The sequence below is a fragment of the Theobroma cacao genome, chromosome 10 (assembly GCF_053813885.1).
Source record: "Theobroma cacao isolate CCN51 chromosome 10, ASM5381388v1, whole genome shotgun sequence".
Taxonomy (NCBI): Eukaryota; Viridiplantae; Streptophyta; class Magnoliopsida; order Malvales; family Malvaceae; genus Theobroma; species Theobroma cacao.
This window is the reverse complement of record NC_142648.1, coordinates 4,511,706-4,532,675: the sequence shown is the minus strand read 5'-3', so window position 1 is coordinate 4,532,675 and position 20,970 is coordinate 4,511,706. Positions and strand designations below refer to the sequence as shown.

The window sequence follows — 20,970 nt, the reverse complement described above, 5'->3', positions numbered from 1 at the left end:
CTTTCTTTTGGTTTTTTGGAGAAAAGAAATTCAGATCCCATTCTTTGAAGGGAACTCATGTATAAACTATTAAGTCAAATATAATTTCGTAAACTGTTATTTATTTGTAATATATGAACATAAAGAACAAAGTACCTTGTCAACTACTACTACATTTATTTTGTGAGATCACGATAAAGCATTATAAGATATCAAAGCTTGATTTCTGATTTGGGATGTGCAATAGTATTTAGAGATCAGACATATGGAAAGACTTTGCCATGAAACTGGAATCTGGAAAGAGAATGCCATGGACAGATATGAATTTCTAATTTTCAAAGAAAAGTTATTAATTTATACTTTATATATAGATGTAAGTTACATTTAGTTTTAATTTCTTGTTTTTTCTCTTTAAAAAAAAATGAAGCATCATGTCATTTCTCTTTTACAAGATGAATATGATTTGGCTCCCTTGTATGTAATTAAAACTTAAAAATTGCAAATCATTATTAAAAAAATGCAAATGTAATTTAAATATTTTGGGACAGCGGCATTTTGGGTTTTCCTTCACCAGATTTAGGGGTTGGGGCTGCGTGGGAGATAATTTTGTCAAGGTGAAGTTGGAAGGACTCTAATGGTAGAATAGTAGTATACACTCCCACGGCACAGACCCGGGTTTGATTCCCGGTTGGTTCATGGTCAAGCTGTGACGAAAATGAAATGATTCAACTTTATCATGGTTCATCGTTGACTTTGTTTCTGAATGAAATCTCATTAAAGATCACAAAACACTTGATAATTTCACTCCATGTTACATTTCCTCTGATCTATTTCAACTTAAATATACACTTTTGATTCAATAGATATATATTTATAAAATGAAAACCGAATGCTTACAATATTAATTAATTAACTATGTTAGGAAATTTGGATTGAATGTGAATGAAAATGCACAATTTTCAACGTAAGCAATATATTTACAGGCTGACTCTGACCAGGAGAGATCTAGATCAGTTGTAAGCCATTCATTTTAAAACCTTGCCCTGATTCAAGATATATCTTGCAGCATAAGCCAATCTTGGTGATAAGCTTCCCTATTGGCTATTGCAATATCTGCAAGAAAAGACATGGAACTGTTCAAAGAAGCTTTGATGTAATCAAATGCATAGAAAATTTCAATGAAAAAATAGTGGCTGATCATATATATATCCGATGGTTTTAAATAAAATCTGAAAGGAAACGTGAGAAGAATTGCTTAAAGAATACACAGACTTTCATGTAAATCTTCATCAGCTGACAGATTTCTGATCATATAGCTAAATGCAGGTTTGAGAACTATGGAACAATTAATTTGCCAAGAACGTCAAACTTTTGGCATAAGCCTCGAAAGTCCATAATGTCCAACAAACCACCATATACTTTTCCATCTATAAATATCCCTTTTACCCGATTGCCATAACACAGTTAAATCATAGAGGAACAGGATATTGCAATAGAGTGAAAAGAAGAGAAAGATGGCTTCAGATGAATGCCAAGGTAAATAACAACTTCCAGAGCCTGGAATGGTTTGTGCTGATTAACAATTTCCTTTTGTTTAATACAAATTCTTGTGGCTATGCCTAAATATGTAGGGAAAAGTTCATGGCCGGAGCTCCTGGGAGCAAAAGGGGAGGAGGCAGCAGCAACAATTGAGAGGGAGAATCCTAATGTCAATGCTGTGATTGTGTCGGAAGGATCATTTGTCACCCCGGATTTCTTGTGCACTAGGGTTCGTGTTTGGGTTAACACTGATGGGATCGTTACCAGGGTTCCCGTCATTGGTTAAATGCAAAGGGCTTATATACTTGACTAGCAAGTCACTTATTTATACCTAGTCATGTAGCCATAATTAAATAAGCAAGCTCAAAATTATTGTAACTCTTGAAATACATATATGTCTGTAATTTGTTTTAAATTTGGTATAAGATACTAATAATAGTCTCCTATTAAAACCTTTTTTGCTTTATGATTATATTTTGTTGTGTCCATTTTGAGTATATTTGAATATCAAAATCTCTCACAAATCAAATATATAAATAAAAAAATTACACGTCATAATATCTAATTATTCTTTCTCATTCTAATGAATCTAATATAGCAAATTTTCAATGGAGAAAACATTGCCTTGTCAGCTGCGCGGATATTTATATATTTGGTATAATATAGGAAGCAACTTTAATTAGTTTTTAATGTTAAGCCCTGATAACTAGAGTATTCCAACTATATTTTAATTGATTTTTTAATTCACACGGTTTACAACAACCTCCATATTTCATTTTTAAATTTTGGATTAGTTCTTTTTGAGTGTACAACCAAATGATGATTAATATGAAGATCTGTTAACACTAACTCGAGCCATCTAGATTGCCATGAATATTTGTTTAACTGGATTTAGATTGAAGAAAAGTCAAATTATGAACCCAAAAAATGGACTTTATATTATAGGCTTTAATGGTTAATCATTATAATTCTTTGTGATAAGAAAGATTTCTAAATAGAATTTTTTTATTTTTAACTATGTGAAAATATCTATTATTTATGGAAAAGTAAGTAGTCAAACTAACAACCAAATTCACGAGGCTAATTTAGCTAGCTCTGTCAAGTTGATATCACTTACGAAATTGGCTTATATCAGTAAAGTGAGAAACTGGCTTATCTCAAGAGAAGGCATTCCATTTTTCAAGTTTTTCAACATAGTTGCTCAAAGATGGCGGCTGATGATCGTGCAAAATTAGATATATAGCTAGATAAGGGTCATTCAAATCCGTTGTAGTTCAATTTCTATATATGAGATCATATCCCTTACCCGTTGCCTTTGTAGACCAAATGAATGAATGAATTCCCATGGACTACATATGGGATTAAGATATAACTAGTGGTCAAGGGCAAGGGTCACTGAAGCCTACCCTATGCGGCCATCAGAAACCAGTATTAACTGTTTCATGGAGCCCAGATGATAGCCAAATCCTTCCCTGTGGACAGGAGGAGGGTATCAGGCGTTGGGATTTCAGTTCTGAAGAATGCTGCAAAGGACAGAGGACATTTAAAATCTCAGATATGTCCATAACGGATGATGATAAGAGGATCATAAGCATATTCAGAGAATCTGCTATACTATTGCTCGACTGGGAACGAAAATTTGAGAGACTTATTGAAGAGGTGGACATGATTACTTCATTCTCATTATCAAAAGACAATAAGTTCTTACTGGTGAATCTTATAATCCAAGAAAACCATCTCTGGAGCATAGAAGGTGATCCTACACTTCTGTCAAAGTACAAAGGTCATAAAACGTATCCGATTTGTAATTTATTGCAAGTGGTGGTGAGGATTCGAAGGTGTATATATGGCACATATGCTCGAGGGAGCTCCTATTGACACTGCCTGCACATTCTATAGTTATATTTTATTAATCATATAATTTATATTTTATTTAATAATAAGTATTGCAAAATTAGCATATAATTATATTTGAAATTTATTAAAATTCAAACAACATACAATATTAATCCTAAAACCATACAAAATATAAATATCTATAATAGAATATAATAATATGTAAAATTACAAATATATTTAGTGCAAATTATAAAAAAATATGTTTTGATTTCTGATATTTATAATATATATATATATATATATATATATATATGAAATGCTGAATTAGATTGTATTCAAATGGTCATACTCATACATAGTTGATGATGATACCCAGAAAGGGAAACCTCCCTGCCACCTTGATAAAACACCTGCAGCAGAAAACGTGTAGGTGAAATGGGTAAACGTGTTGATTATAGTTCTGTCCAAAGTTTTCTCTGTGTCTACACAAAGAACCTCTGTTCATTGCCTTAATACAACAACTAGAATAACCTCTGCTCATTGCTCTGTTTTATGTCCTTTACCTAGGTGATGGCAGCCAATGAGTCATCTAGACTACGTGCCTTCTTGGACAAGGAAAATGTTCCTGTCGGGCGACTTATTGTTAATCAGATTCTTCATCCATCTGCCTCTGACTGCAAGTTCTGTGCTGTGAAAAGAAAGGTATAATCTGTTTACCCTCAATAATATTATGACAAATGGTGATCGATGTTTCATAGCACGTTGAATGGAAGAACATATTAACGGAAAGATGGAACATTAGTATCTTCATCATCCTTTCCAACTTACTCTTTCCCATAATTACTCATTGTTCTTTTTTTTAATTAGGAGAAGAGAATTCGAATTTTACTTTTTAAACAGAAGACTATTTATCAATTACTGAACCAAATACTCGAATATTTTTAATTATTTATTATTAATTGAATATTTCAACATCAGATGCATGACCTGATATGATTCGTAACGATCCAAAACTATCCAGCTTGAAGTTAATCCAAGCACCCCTAGTGGACATGGAAATTAGGGGTGTTCCAGCACTTAAATTTGTGGGGGGCATAGTATATGGAAATAAGCAACCACTAGGTAATCTTCTCTTTGACTTTCTATGGAGTTCAGCCAAATAATTAAAAACAAAATACCATGGCATTCCTCTTATAACCAAGTTATACTTGTGAAAACTAAAGTTATTTATGTAACCTTGATGTTTGGTTTATATCAAAATGCCCAAAGAAATTTGATATTTGGAGGCTTCCATCAATGAGATGCAAGTTATACTTCCCAAAACTCTAATTTCTTCCCACCATCACTTAGTTATCATGATGTCCTGGGTATCACTCTTGTGTAATCTGATATGTATCTGTGCTTGTCACATGTAACTCGGTAGTTTCCTCATAATACTGGATCAGGAATTTTTCGACAACATGAAGATGACAGTTCATAGGCAGAATATCTTGCAATCCTACTAATCCAGCATCAGAGAAGCAAGAGATTTTGACATCAAACTGCCAGAAGCATGAAATAGGATGATGAAAGACCCTCCAGCCTTGCACTCTATAGAGCCAAAACTTATATACTTCTTTCTTCCTTACCCTTGTCAACATGGCATTATATTTTGTAACTTGGATATATATATATATATATACACACACACAATAAGATAGCATAAAGATATCATAATATTGCTGATTACTGATTCCAGACTTGCAATGTGGATAGCTGGCATATGAGAGACTTTGCCATACATTTTAAATTCAGAAAGAAAATACCATCAAAGTGACTTATCTACATGATGATTCTACCATATGGTTCCAAATGCTTGATTCATCTATGTGAACAATAGCTATTTCCAAGCTAGAAATGGCCAAAAAAAAAAAAGAAAAGAAAAGAAAGTAGATATCATGGCATTCCTCTTTATAGGTATTTCCTAGTTAGAACTTTTAAATTTGCAATCAAGTTTTATTTTGTGGAGCAGCTATCCTTTTTACTACTCACTGGATTTCAAAAAAATTAAATATCCAAAAAGAATCATAACAAATTAAAATCCAGAACTCAAAACAACAAAGTAAAAACAAAATGTCCATATGAAATATAATTGCACTTCGTTCTATATCCATCCACAAATCTTTTCTCAACCTAAAAATTTCATCACATCTCTTACCTTCCAAAGAAATAAGTTGTTTCCCAATCTCTTTCATGTAAAGCAAAATGATATTTCTTCACCATTTTATTTGGGCACAAAAAAATAAAGCTGGGTTCTGGTCATGGTATATAGAAAAAGATTTAAGCTTTTTTTTTTTTAAATTAAGTCATTCATTCCCTAGAGGGAGTCCAAAAACAAACAGAGGAGAGTGGAAGACTGATTGGCAGTCAGTCTTGACCCTCACAACAAGAACACCAGTATCCCCCCCGTGTCCTGCAGAGACAAAGAAACCAATTCTTTCCTATCTGCAAGTGAACCTGATGAACCTGCGCTAAAAGGGGGAAAAGAGCCAAAACAACGGACAAGGCCTCAAAACAACAGACTGGTAACAGTGCATGAGAAATTATTCTGGTGATATACAGTCTGTTTCGAAACAAAAGTCGTTATCATTACTTTCTCTCATCAGACAAGGCACCAGGCATGAGGCATCCCCTTCCTATCATAATGGATTCAACCCAAATCACCCCATTTAATGCTTATCATAAAGTTCATATCACATCTTTACTATCAAGTGCATCCATTTCCTATCATGATGGATTCAACCCTTTACCCCAAACAGTTAGTAACAATTCTTCAAACTCTCCCCCCATTCTCATCTTTTAACAATCTTTTAGTAAAAAATTTAAACAAGTTATGGAAAAGATGATCAAGTAAAGCTAATTATGCCATTCATCCCAACCCAAATCACCATCTTGAATAACTCTGAGCATGGTTTCACAGTAAACCATAGAAATCACACATGTACTGACATTGAAATTTCAATCAAACATATCCTTTACTTTAAAAGTGAAAAATTATGAGCATTTCCAAATAAATTCCTTGAAATTTAGTAAAAGAAGTTCATTTGATGCTAATTAGAATAAAATAGAAGTTTAATTGAGTTTCCATGCCAAAATTCAGGAGCTAAAACCCAAGAAATGCAGGGGAGGGTGGAATTATAACCTCACAGGGGGAAACACGGGAATTGGGGGGAGATTGAGAGGGGGAAGGTACCGTGATGGGAGACAAGGACTGGTGGCCGCTGGGAGAGAACGTGCTATCGACGGCCTTGGTTGGAGCGAGGGTGAGGTGCCTTGCTTTAGTGTTCTTGTACCATCAAGGAACTTTCATAGCAAAGCTGATCAAGAGACCAGCAGAAGCAGTGCTACCAAATTTCAAATTTAAAATTAAAAAAAAAAAAACGCGTTTTAAGCAACTAGAATTAAGCAAGTAGAATTCTGCTTAAACCGTCTCTTTTGTTAACTATAAATAAAAGCAGAATTAAGCAACTAGATTTCTTCTTACTTCACTCTCAGAAAACAAAGCATTCTGCTTCCTTTTGACGCTAAGAACCTCTTCATTCTCTTTCCCAAAACAAGAAAATCTTGTTCTAACTCCGACCCTAGCAATGATGTTCCATCCTCCAGCACCAGGAGTGGTGTTCAATCCTTCTGATCGGGTGATAGTTTCCCTTTTTCTGCCCAAGTTGATGACTGGTGAAGGGATCGGCGAACTTAGCTACCTCATTGAATTTTGTGATCTATATTGCATGAAGCCAGCTGCCCTGTTTGATGTTAACAAAGGCTTTCTTCCGTTCGTCAAACCCAACCAGCGTTTCGTCTTCACCTATCGTCAGAAGATTTCTCAAAAGAATGCAAATGGAAAACGACCTAGAAGGGTTCTTGACAGTCGAGCAGCAGGAGACGGTGGATTTTGGAGGTCTTCAACAGGTGAGAAACCTATTCTTGATGAACAAGGAGAGCATGTTATAGGGTACGTGAATACCCTTAACTTCTATGAGTACAAGGGTGAGAAACGAAGTTCAAAGGATGCCAACAAAACTAGCTGGCTGATGCATGAGTATCGTCTCCCCGGAGAAAATTTTCAAGAATGGGTTATCTGCAAGATCAAAGACACAGCCTGTTTAGAGAAAGATGAGTGTGTAGCTTTTTGGGTTAAGGAGCTTTTTGGAAATCTGCTTCTTGGAAACAAAGAATGTCCACCATCTGCTTTGATGCAAGAAGCTGTTTTCAGTGGAAATTTACCTTTGCCCGATGATGGACAATGCGATCCTTTGATAGATAATTACGTGGATGGAAGGTTGCAGCAGTCAGAGAACCTGGAATGTCAGTCATCAATTTTGGTGGAAGGATCAGAATCTCTAGTGAATGGTTTTGGAGAAATGGAATCTAATGGCCTAGTAGGTGAGGGTTATTCTTTGATGGATCAGTTGCGGGATGAAGACCCTTTCAATGAGGTGGATCAACTATTGGGGATTAGCAACAACGATCAAATTAGTAACTTGGATGAGCCTGTCATTGATAAGAGCGTAGATAAATTATTGCGTGAATATGAGGCATTAATCGATGGTGACTGTTTGAAGGAATTGGATCAACTACATGGGATTAGCAACAACAATGAAATTAGCAAATCGGTTGAACCGGTCACTGATTCGAATGTGGATGAGCTATTGGGTGGATATGAGGAATTAAACGATGATGAGTCTTTCAAGAAATTGGATCAGCTATGAGGAATTAGCAACATAAATGAAATTAGCAAGTTGGATGAGCTTTTCACTGATAAAGATGTAGACGACGTAAATGCATTGTTAGCTTTCGAACATCTGGCACCTGCGGAGCTACCCATGCAACTTAATGCCAATTTGATGTAACCTTTTAATTTTATCCAGGTTGCCTTTCTTTTTTTTTTTTTGGTCTTCTAATTGTGAAGATTACTCTTGAATATATTTTTCAAGTTGAAATCACCGAGATGTTATGCTTTTCCAAATTGATTGCCAATATGAATTGATCTCATCCTTAATGGAAAGTAATTAAATCTTGTTTAATCAAAACAAGATAAAAATCTGATTCTGCGGAGCAAAATTTGATTTAGCTGGTTTATTATGTCATGCCAACACTCTCTATGCCCACAACTTGTCTGATCACTGCAATGAAACTATCCACTGCTCTTGACCTTGTCAAATGGCGTCTCACCAACGTCTGGTTTTCCATATGTCGGGATTCTCTTCTCTCTGAATGCTACTGCATTTCACTGCTTGTGCTCTGTCAGTGCTGTCCCGTGGATGATACTGGTTTGTTACTGCCTATGCCTTTCTATTGGTCTTTGGAATCTTAGTGCTAAATAGAGATCACACTATGGCCTTTGTGCCTCATTCTGTTTCCTGTTTACCTTCTCTCCGTGTCCCTCACTGATCACTGCTCTCTGATCAGTGCTTGTATCATTTTTTGATACTCAATACAATTCACTATTGGCCGAGAATAAGCGAAAAAAACAAATGTATTCGGTTTAGACTCTACAACACATAAACTCAAGACAAGCAGATAGAAATGGTTACTTCTTTGATGAGACAAAACCAGTTTCGTTTCAACCTGATTAATCAAAGAGTAAAATGAATTAACTTTATAAATTATATAATATATGCATATATAGCTTTAAAAATTTCTGTGTTCGTTTAGTTGTTTATAACTTTCAGTGTGTTTGTTTATCATTTTATGTGTGTTCACACCTTACACAAATTGAATTTTAAATCTTCATTGTTGCAAAACAGAACCAAGCAGTGAAGCTGTCCTGTTTTCACACGGCCTCTTCCATTTCAATCATCACGCCTCCTCTTTTCAGTTCAGCTTGCCTTCATCAAATCCTTACCTCTACCATAACATCTCTCTCCACCTCCCCTAAAACTCAACTCATCAGTTCAAGAATTTGTGCTCATAGCATACACTTCATTCACAAACTGTCATTTAATGTTCAAAAAAAAAAAAACTATAGAAGTGGAACTCTGATGACTTGTAAGCCATATTTATTTGCATAGCTTGCCATGATTCAAGATATCTTGCACCGTAATCCAATCTTTGGGATAAGCTTCCTATTCCTATATCCACAAGCTAAGATCTTGAACTGTTCAAAGATATACTTTGCTGTAATGAAGTGCATAGAAAATGTCATTGGACAAATGGTGGCAGCTGAGACCTCATATATGTTAGGTTTATTGATTAAATTTTGGAAGGGGAAGTGTGAAAAGTCGCTGAAGAATGCACCAACTTTCTTCATTCTAATCTTCATCAGAGCTGATGTTGGAATACAACAAACAATTTATCCCCTCCCAAAGACACTTCAAACTTTCAACATTAGCCTGCTGGAAAGGTCAATAATGAGGAACAGGCTAATCTACTCCTCATCTATAAATACCCATCTTAACTAGTTGCCTTAACACAAATAGATCAAAGCAGAAAAAAATAGTTCAATAGAGTGAAAAGAAGAAAGATGGCTTCAGACGAATGCAAAGGTAAATACTAACAATTTTCAAAGCTAAGAATGCTTTGTAATTGTACTAATAATTTCATTTCCTTTCCTTTAAAACAAATTATATATGTGACTATATATGTAGGAAAAAGTTCATGGCCGGAGCTTGTGGGGAAGAAAGGGGAGGATGCAGCAGCAAGAATTGAGAAGGAGAATCCTCATGTCAATGCTGTGATTGTGTTGGAAGGATCATTTGTTACAGCGGATTTCTTGTGCACTAGGGTTCGAGTTTGGGTTAACACCTATGGGATTGTTACCAGGGTTCCGACCATTGGTTAGATTGTGAAGGGCTGATGCTTCACTAGCAAGTTACTTGCTTTAATTTTTTTAATAAATGGAGACTACTTGTTGTAATTTAAATTAAGAATATTCTAAATTAAGGTATTTGATATCATTGTTTATATGTAAGTCTGTAATTGGTTTCGAATTTAAAATAAAATGTTGAATGGTCTCCATTAATTCTATGTTTATATTTTGTCATGTTCTTGAATTTGGAATCACGGTAGAAGAACTGCAACATTCTGATGATGCCGGACCTAAAGGATCCATTCTTTGCAAAATGTCCACTTACATCCTCTTAACACCAATTTCTCAAGAAGGATTAATTCTTGTAATGTTGAAGAATATTAATGCAAATAATGACATCCTTATAGCTTTATATTTTTTTTTGTTTTTTCATTGATTTTGGATAAAGAAAATTCGAATCTCACTCTTTGAAAAGAATATTTGTAATTTATGAACATAGAGAAAAAATTGCTTTGTCAACTAGCACGACATTTATCTTGTGAGATCAAGATATATTTGCCTTTGTCATGAAATTGGAATACTTATATTATACAAAATCAGAAATCAGAAATCAGGTTAATCAGAAATCAAGCTTCATGGTGGATTATGAATTTTTAATTTCAAAGGAAAATGTTATATATATATATATATTTGTACAATGCGCATCATGTCATTTTTTCTCACAAGATGAATATGATTTGGCTAAACACAAAATAAGTCCTAGTATGTAATTTAATGTATCATGTAAGCTTCTATTGAATTATAATAAATGAAGTCTTTAATTAATTATTTACAATCAATTGTGTTCTTATGTGATGAAAATTTTAACACAATTAACTCTTTTTGTCAGTCTAGGTATAATTATCATATGCTATGAATGATATAAAATAAATATTGTCACGTGACATTTTTTGAGTATGTGCATCAAATCAAAAGAAATTATCATTTTTGAGACATGTAAAAAAGAAAAAAATAATAATTTTTTTTATTTTAACACATGCCTAAAAAATGCTACGTGTTTCACAACATTCATGTCATATGGCAATTCTATTTTTGTTGGTAGAAAGAGTTTACGGTGTTAAAAATTTTATTCAAATAAAGACCCAATTGATTGTAATTGAGAGAATAGAACAAATCTAAGACTTCAACTTTGTCCCAAACGTTTGTGATTTTACATAATTAATAGAATGCAACCTTTTGATCCCATTATTATTGATTAATACTTCAAAATTGCAAATCATTACTAATACAAATATGTAAATGCAATTTAAATTTTTTGGACAAAGGCATTTTGGGATTTAATTTCTTCATCAGAGTTAGGGGGGTGGGCGGCGTAGGTGATAATTAAGATTCTGTGTTTGTTTAGTTGTTTATAGATGTATAGCAGGGGCGATAATTTTGTTATATGGAAGAACTCTAATGTAGAAGTACCAGTGGTCTAGTGACAGAACAATACCTTGCCACGATACAGAGCTAGGTTCGATTTCTGGCTGGTGTATGTTCGAGCTGTGATGAATCTTGTGCCTCTTGTGATATTAGGGTTTATCACTTATGTCTAATTCTTGGGATGAAATTGGCTACATCTGAGCTCCTTTTATTTTAATTTAATTTTCATTTCTTCTTAAACCTATCTTAACTGCAGGAAAAGCAAAAAAAAAAAAAAAAAATTAACTGCATCAAACCCACCCTTTGCTTTTTCTGCCCAGTCTACATAGAAAATGAAATAATTTTCTTTAATATTAATGGGATATGCAATGAAATCCCATTGCAGATCACAAAACGCTTGATAATTTCACTCCCTGTTACATTTCCTCTCTATCTCAAATTGAATAAACACTTTTGACTCAATAGATATATGTTTATAAAAAGAAAATCGAATAATTTGTTACAAAATTTGGATTGAATGTGAATTGGGATTTAAATACTTTATCTTCATTCTTCCTAGGGACAAACAATGACTAATTTTGAAAGTGTACAACTTACAGGCTGACTTTGCGGTTCTTGGACCAAGAGATATCTAGATCAGTTGTAAGTCATTCAATTCAAAACCTTGCCTTTGAAGCATAAGCCAATCTTAGCGATAAGCTTCCCTATTGCAATATTTGCAAGTAAAGACAGGGACCTGTTCAAAAAAGCTTTGATGTAATCAGATGCATAGTCAATTTTAATGGACAAACAGTGGCAGATTATATATATCCAACGGCTTTGAATAAAATCTGAAAGGAAACCTCAAGGGAATTGCTCAAAGAATGCACCAACTTAATTTCATGCAAATCTCTATCTTCTAATAGGTTTCTGATCATATAACTAAATACAGGTTTGAAAACTATGGAACAATTAAATTACCAAGAACTTCAAACTTTTAGCACAAGCCTGGAAAGTCAATAATGTCCAACAAATCAGCATATAAAAACCCCCTTTTACCTGATTGCCATAACACAATTAAGTCAAGGTAGAAAAAGATATTGCAATAGAGTGAGAAGAAGAGAATCCTATTGTCAATGCTGTGATTGTGTTGGAAGGATCATTTTGTCACCCCGAATTTCTTGAGCACTAGGGCTCCTCTTTGTGTTTACACTAATCATTACCAACAGAATTGTCGATGGAAATTCCATCAGTGAATATATTGATGGAATTTTTTGTTATCGACAAAAAATGATTACCAATGAAGGTAATTTCGATTGATTACTAATAAAATTTTTTGTTAGTAAATTACATTATCGACAGACTGAACACCTTTATCGACGAAAATTTTTATCGATAAAACTATTATTTTTAGTTATAGATGGGATCGTTGCTAGGTTCTCGTCATTGGTTAAAAAGCAAAGGGCTTATATATATATACATGACTAGCAAGTCACTTATTATATCTAATCATTTTGTTATAATTAAATAAGAAAGATCAAAATTAGTGTATCTCTTGACATATGTATAATTAAGTTTGTAATTTCTTTTATATTTGGTATAAGATACTAATATAGTCTCCTATTAAAACCTTTTGCACTTTATGATCATATTTTGTCATGCCCATTTCAAGCATCTTTGAACATCGAAATCTCTCACAAATCAAATATATGGATGAGAAAATTACACATTTCATTCCATAATATATAATTCTTCATGCTTTGATGCCTGCTTTCTCATTCCCATGAATCTAATATAGCAAACTTTAAATGGAGAAAACATTGCCTTTTCAACTGCGGGGATATTTATATATTTGGTATAGTATCGGGGAGCAGCTTTAATTAATTTTTAATGTTAAGCCCCAATAACTAGAGTATCTCAACTGTATTTTAATTGACTTCTTAATTCGTACTATGTAGTACATCCTTCATACTTCATTTTAAATTGTCAGTAAGTTCTTTTTAAATGTACAACCAACTGATGATTAATATGTAGATTTATTTTAACACTAACTCGAGCCATCCAGATTGTCATGAATATTTATTTCAATGGATTTAGATTGAAGAAAAGTCAAATTATAAACTCATAAAATGAACCTTATATTATAAGGCTTCAATGATTAATCGTAATAATTCTTCGTGATAAGAAAGATTTCTAAACGAGAAACTGACTTTTATATATATATGCATATCAAAATAAGGCATTCTATTCTTCAAGTTTTTCAGTTGTTCAAAGATGGTGGCTAATTATTATGCAAGAATAACTATATAGCTAGATAAGGTCATTCAAATCTGTGGTAGTTCAATTTCTATATACGTATGAGATCATATCCCTTACACTATTAAAAAAAAGATTTTTTTCGATGGAATTTTTCATAGGAAATAGTCAAGTTTTCGTTGAAAATGCTCTTTTTCGACGGAATTTTCATTGGAAATATATATAAATCCATCGAAAAAGAGCTAAATATTGATATATTATTTTTCACAAAATCCATTGGAAAACATAAAAATTTCAACGAAAGTTTCCGTTGGAAATTACAGACGAAGTTTTCAACAAAATTTTCCATTGAAAAGTTTGTTGGTAATTGCCAACGAAATTTTTCATTGGAAACGCTCTACAACGAAAAATTCTATAGGAATCTCCAAAAACGTAAATTTTGTTATTAAAATTATCATAATTACAAATTAATAAAAATAATCTATGCAACTTACAATTAACATGCAATTAAAATACTTAATTCAAAGTCGAGTTGGCAAAATTAAAAATCATTACAAACACACAATATGCAAGTAAAAAAAAAAAGTTAAATGTCCTATTGTATGTCATATTAAAAAAATATCTAAGTCAAATTCGAAAAATAGGCTATTATCATGAAATGTCACCTTACTCGTTATAATCTAAACTTAAAGTACTCACTTGACCTTTTTTCGAACATTTCTTTGTCATCATTGCTTTCATAGTTGCCATAAATTCATTCATGGCTCCAAAATGTTGCATCATTTGCTAACACATCTGACTCATGCCATTTGATAGATTTTTCACTTTTTCTTCTAACCTAATGTCAATAATGGTGCAAGGGCTAGCTACTGACTCAGATGTTGCTGCATTATTAAGTACAGTTGTAGCAGGCCTTCAAGAACCAAACCCATACACACGAGTGCATGTAGTCGTCATCCGTCCAATTGCTTTAGTCCAAGCATGCAAATCAACTTCTGGCTATGACGATGAATCTTCACCGTACTTCTGTGATAATGCAGTAGTATATGTTTCCTACAAATAAAAAAGTGAAAAGAATTAGTATATAATTTTATTATTAACTTTGGAGTAAAAATCAATCAATTTTTTATGTACACTAATAGTTGTAGACTTATTGTCTATGAAATCACCATGACCCCTTAAACATTTATGGGTACGGTTGAATACTTCCACAAAACTAACATCTCGATTCATCTCATTTACCGGCATTCATTTACAACTAAACTCAATCATAATGCGTATATTTTACATAACATGTAAAGCATATTAGCATATGGGAAGTAGTAGTATGTAAAGCATAACAAATAAATATTAATTCATGTCCAACATTATGTTCTCCATGTAAACTCCAAATTGTGTAAGCACCAGTAAAACCCCTATTAAGGATGTGCTATGTCACCTTATCCTCACATAGAAACTTGTTGTTACTATTTCGAGAGCAAGGGCATCTAATTTTATTCTCCCACATAAATGTAGTGTTAGAACGTCCAAAATGAATGAATTCATTAACTCCATTTACAAATTCATCTCTAATGAATCCATCAGAAATTAAGCGATGGTACATCCAAAATCGATCTCGCGTCATTTTGTAATCCTTAGGTCACGTTTGGTTGGGGGAATAGCTAAGCCCTTCCCCCTCTATTCCTTACAAAATTTTATCCCCTTATTTGGTTTGCATGTGGGGAAGGAATAGCCATTCCAAAAGGAATGGCTATTCTTTAAAATTGGGTAAAAGCTTGGAATAACTAATACCATCTTTCCCCATGGTATTAGCTATTCCACAACCATGGGAATAAAATTCAAATGTTTTGGATTAAAATGTCCTTATTTATTTTTAAAATTACAAACTTAAACTTATAAAATTAATGTTTTAATTAAAATTAAAAAATTATTAATATTTTCATATTTTAATAATATATTTAAATTACAAATAAAAAAATAATATTTTAAAATATTAATTTTCAAATTATTAAGTGAAATTTAAATAAAAAATGAAAAATGCAAACAGAGAAAAATAAATCTTATTATAATAAAAAGGTTAAGTTATTAATTATATATTATAAAATATTTTAAATTTAAAAATTAATTAAAAGTATTAATATTTTAATCATAATAATATTTATATTATAAATTAAATTACCAATTATTAATATTTAAAAATAAAATAAAAACAAATAATCATAACAACATTAAATTATAGATAAAATAGTAGTATTTTATAATATTAATGATTAAATTATAAATAAAATATTAATACTTAAATAATCAATTATTAATATTTAAAAAATATTAATTATTAATATTTAAAAGATAAAATTAAATAAAAATAAATAATCATAATAAAATTTAAATTATAAATAAAATATTAATATTTAAATGAGAAATTATTAATATTATAAATAAAATATAAATTATTAATATTTAAAATATAAATTGAAATAACAATAAATAATCATAATAACATTTAATATTAATGATTAAAGTATAAATAAAATATTAATATTTAAACTATCAATTTTTAATATTTTTAAATAAATTATACATTTTTAATGTTTGAAAATAAATAATCATAATAACATTTAAATTATCAATGAAATATTAGTATTTTTTAATATTAATGATTAGATTATAAATAAAAATTAATATTTAAAAATAAGATAAAATAAAATAATCATATATATAATAAAGGGTATTTTTATTTTTTTATTTTTTATTCCTTTCTTATTCCAAAGTTATTGTTACCAACTAAACACTGCAATAAATCATAAAAGTTATTCTTGCCCTATTCCATTTATTATACCAAACTACGTAGTACATATTCTATTCTATTCCCACCTCATTTTATTCCCAAGTATTTAGAATATAACAGTCAAGAGTAATTTCCACCGTTGTTTATAATAAAATTTGTTAGCAACTACATTCCAATATGCAAAACTAAGTTAAACAATTTAAATATAATAAGAAAAAAATAATAACATATAAGGATAGTAAAAATGATACCATACGAGAATCAAAATATAAAAACAGGATGATATATAAGTGTAACTTTATAAACGAGTGGATAAATTCATATTCACAAGCTTTTCTATGTATTAATGAGTATAAAATCCAATACAACCAAGTGACTAAGAAATGGGCAAAACTTTTTTGCTTTTCCTTTTGGATAACAAACATCACTATGAATTAGACCCCAAGTTTGGATTAGTTTTTTATTATAAAAAAAATTAAATAATTACAAAGGAAAGGAATTACTATTTTTTTAAAGTAAGGACTTTTGATATTTTTATTATTTAATCTTAAAAAAATTTTATATACAAAAGTAAATAGTAAATTTCCAAGAACAAAAAAAATAGTAAAATTTTTAAAAATTATATATATAATTTTCAATGTTTTCTTATTTTATTTGATTTATATCTTCTTCAGTTTAAAGCAACTTTCCGTTGGAAGTGACCAATTAATGTCATTACTTGACCAATTAATGAATATGAAACTTAAAAGTCTCAAGTCTTCTTTGCTTATCATCGAGACAACACGTTGGCTCTACTACATCTCTTCGATCATGCCTAAAAGGAACATGAATTGGTTGGAAACAATTCTGCTTGTGAGGTGTTTGGTTGTTTGGTTCCATATGGTTTTCTGCTATCATGTATCAGTTTTTAATTTCACATGTATATAGTTTGAAGTAGCTAATTAGGAAGAAAGGTTTTAATCACATCTGTCATGACCCAGAACTCCCATCGAGCCCGTGACAACCGCCGTATTGTCCTGATCGACACTCATTACCCAAATTGTCAACCGAAACCTCGCAAGGCTTTAATATCAATTTCTCTTTTCCCCAATGAGCAACCGTTACCAAATATCATGTTCTAAAAGAATTTAAGCTATTTCCAACTGAAATCAATAAAAAAATGATTTCTGTCTCACAGGGGCATTTTGGTCATTTTTTCTCAAAAGTTTCGAAACCAGTTAAAAATGTAGTATGCAAGTATAAAACACATAATTCATAATCAAAAATAAATTTAAATGTCTAAAACTTTCATTTAAAATGAAATTATAATTATTTGAATATAATAAAGATATAGAATAAAATATTCAATTTTTTCATAAAATAATATTTTTAGAACACTGCGTAAATAATTTTTACAGTGAAAAAGCAAAATAAATTCATATATATTGTAATATAGATAACCAAAGTATAAAATTAAATTTACAGTGACACGTGGGCCCACGAACGACTAAAAGTGTCAAAAGAATTGAACCTACATATTTTGAGGATGCCAATCCAATTGTAGTCCTCGATGAAATGAGCTATTTACCGACTATTTTGATGCTTGAAATGGGTGGAAAGGAAGGTGGTGAGATTATAAAATCCCAGTGAGTAAACAAATATCATTTAAAATATCAAAAGGCAAGTAAAAAGAGACTATTAAAACATTTCATCAAACTGTAATTTATCATTTTTCAACTTATTTCAACTAAATGAAATCAATTTATTTAAATCAAGTAATCAGTATGGCTTATGAATTTCTTAAAAAGCTTGGCTCTTGCCAAAAATTATTATTATACTCAGTTATCTGGGATACGTTGGCCGAGGGCTATTCCAACTGAGTCCGCCAAGGCTATTAGAAAGTCATGTATGCATAAAACATGTTTTCATTTTGAAAATATAGCCGTTCCTTGGCGTTGGTCGAGCTCACCTTCACGTGGTAGTTTGGCGTGAAGTGAACTATAAAATCATACCTCGAGAGTTACCCTACTCGCCTCTCCAACCGAGGTAAAATATAACGGGGTTTATCGTACCCCTTTAATAGGCTAGTCCATGGAAACCCACCATTGCAGTAAGCTAAACCCACCATACAATAAAATTTTGATAGCATGATAGGGCTAATTTATTACTACCCAGCCTGTAAGGGTAAAATAAAACAATTCATACAATTCATAAAACACAGCCCAGCCAGTCATGCCAACACAATAACATAAGCCATCAATTCAATCTTAAATTTACAATATATCAGTGGTCTCCAATTACTCTATTTTCAAAATCATCATTCAGTTTCTAAAACAATTTATAAAATCTTTTTATTTAAACTCATTTTTGTTTATAAAACCTAAAATTTGCCATTTAACTCATTTTCATAAAATTTCACCAAAACTGAATTAAAACATACTTTAGATAATTAAAATGATAATAAGGTCACTCACAGTACTAGGAGTTCGATATACACATATTCTCGATCTTCGGGCACAATCTCTTTACCCTTGTTAGAGGGCTCGCCACCTATACATCATACGTGACACGAATTTCAATAAATTGTGTCAATTTATCATAAACTATTTTAGGCTCTCTAAATCTAAATGAATGGATGCGATGGGATGCAAAATGTCTGATTAATCACTTAAATGTGATATTCGACCTAAGTCACACTATACTCAGCCTTGTAAAGCCCGACCTTATAAAATAATATTCATGACATACCTGTGATGATAGCATGATTGCATGCTAGGAGAGTCTCGAAAAATTTACAAAAGTCGATATTGTACCTAGAGGTACAACAAAGTTGATTTAATCCTCGAACTAGATCAAATAGAAATTTTAAGGTGAGATTAAGATCATCATAGTCCAAGGATGACTCAAAATGGTAATTCGGAGTTTGAGGATCAATTTGGAGTCGAATCAGAATTTTCACTATCTAGGGGCAAAATGATCATTTGCCACTTGGGGACAAAATGAGAATTTTAAAAAAGATTTTTTTGACCCCATTTGACTTATTGGAGTATAATTTGACTTATTGGAGTATGATTTGAGGTTTAGAAGTGAAAATTTTTAATTTCGGTATAATTTAGAGTAAAAGGGTAAAATGGTAATTTTGCCACCCTAGGGGCAAAATTATAATTTTCCACCATCAGAACATTTTTTCCAACACATGGTCTTCCTTTATCTTCATCTTTGACCCTTGACTAATCATGAGGTGGAGATAAAATTTTTAAATTTTTAAAATTTTAAAAATAGACCAATAAGAAAATGCCATGTGTCAAGCTTAGGATATTTTATTGTTTAACTAAAAAATCAGCATAAATCAGCCCATTACTCTCCAAATATTCGGCCAAGCAAGGAAGAGAGAGAAAGAGAGGAAGAACAAACCCTAGGTGAGGAATTTCAAGAGAAAAAGTGTGAAAAATCAAGGAAAACAAGTGAAAAATGTAGGATTTTTCAACTTAAGCTTGAAATCTATTTTCCTTAAGCGTTTCTCCTTATTTTCCATGCTTAAATTACATGTTTTTATGATGAATTGTTGGCTGATCAAAATGGGTTAGCAGAGAGAAAGTTGTTAGATTAATTTGATTTTAAGTTATGTTAGTGTTTCTAGTTAGTTTAGCATATTTAGAAACAAAATAACAAGAAAAGAATTTATTTTCTCCCACAACCATTAATGGCCGAATTTACCATGTATGAGTGAGGATGAGTTTGATTTTTATTCTAGGAGAATTGGTTAAGAAATGATGAATTATGAGCCTAGAAAAATAATGAAAATTTTCGGAGCAAAAATAATAATTTTTACCCATTAGGGGTATTTTCGTAATTTGTTATCGACACTGATAATTTCCACCACACTAGGGACACTAAGTCAATTTGGGTGCAATTGAGGTATAGAAACTGAAAAAAATTAATTTGGGATTAAATTGGACGCGTTAGTAATTTAATCGAATGATAAGACGAATTAGGCCAATATTGAGTTTAGATAGTTACCAGTGCATTTTTGCATTCCATATTATGCATTAATAGTCTAAATTAGTTTAATTTCAATTTAGTACCAATGTAGTGAATTTCTCGATTTTGTACTGTGTCAAGGTGGTGAGTCCTCCGATAAAGGCAAGGAAATTGCATCCGAGGACCAGTAGACAAAGTGCGTCGAAAGTCAGCATTCTAGACATTGTGAGTAAACTTACTATCATTTTAATTATCTAAGGTGGTTTTTAGATGATTTCATGGATTCTATGGAAAAAAGAATTTAAAAAGATAAATTTTCATGTTTTATGAATAAATGTGTTTCAATGAAATTAAATTATAAATTGTTTTGAAATTAATAGTGATTTTGAAAAATAGAGTACATGGAGACTGTTAATTG

At 31.6% G+C, this 20,970-nt stretch overlaps 2 protein-coding genes and 1 non-coding gene across 3 annotated transcripts; all 3 read left to right on the top strand.

Annotated features, from left to right (window-relative positions):
* The first annotated feature begins 1,375 nt into the window (after positions 1-1,375).
* LOC18586430 (glu S.griseus protease inhibitor-like) lies at positions 1,376-1,990 on the top strand. The gene is made up of 2 exons (XM_007009822.3): positions 1,376-1,515; positions 1,611-1,990. Exons 1-2 carry the CDS (start codon positions 1,494-1,496, stop codon positions 1,802-1,804), a joined length of 216 nt encoding a protein of 71 aa, XP_007009884.1. The 5' UTR covers positions 1,376-1,493; the 3' UTR covers positions 1,805-1,990.
* A 7,789-nt stretch (positions 1,991-9,779) lies between these two features.
* On the top strand, positions 9,780-10,368 carry LOC18586428 (glu S.griseus protease inhibitor-like). Its single transcript, XM_088802797.1, has 2 exons — positions 9,780-9,881; positions 9,984-10,368. Exons 1-2 carry the CDS (start codon positions 9,860-9,862, stop codon positions 10,175-10,177), a joined length of 216 nt encoding a protein of 71 aa, XP_088658923.1. The 5' UTR covers positions 9,780-9,859; the 3' UTR covers positions 10,178-10,368.
* Positions 10,369-11,686: 1,318 nt separating this feature from the next.
* LOC148760290 (small nucleolar RNA snoR114) lies at positions 11,687-11,774 on the top strand. Its single transcript, XR_016023269.1, has one exon. It is a non-coding gene; the product is annotated as a small nucleolar RNA snoR114 (small nucleolar RNA).
* The last annotated feature ends 9,196 nt before the right edge of the window (positions 11,775-20,970 follow it).

Excerpts from the sequence above, each read along its gene's own strand:
- LOC18586428 (XM_088802797.1), top strand. The coding sequence starts at position 9,860 with ATGGCTTCAGACGAATGCAAAG. Across the intron at positions 9,882-9,983 it reads GGCTTCAGACGAATGCAAAG|GAAAAAGTTCATGGCCGGAG; the intron begins GTAAATACTAAC and ends CTATATATGTAG.
- LOC18586430 (XM_007009822.3), top strand. The coding sequence starts at position 1,494 with ATGGCTTCAGATGAATGCCAAG. Across the intron at positions 1,516-1,610 it reads GGCTTCAGATGAATGCCAAG|GGAAAAGTTCATGGCCGGAG; the intron begins GTAAATAACAAC and ends CTAAATATGTAG.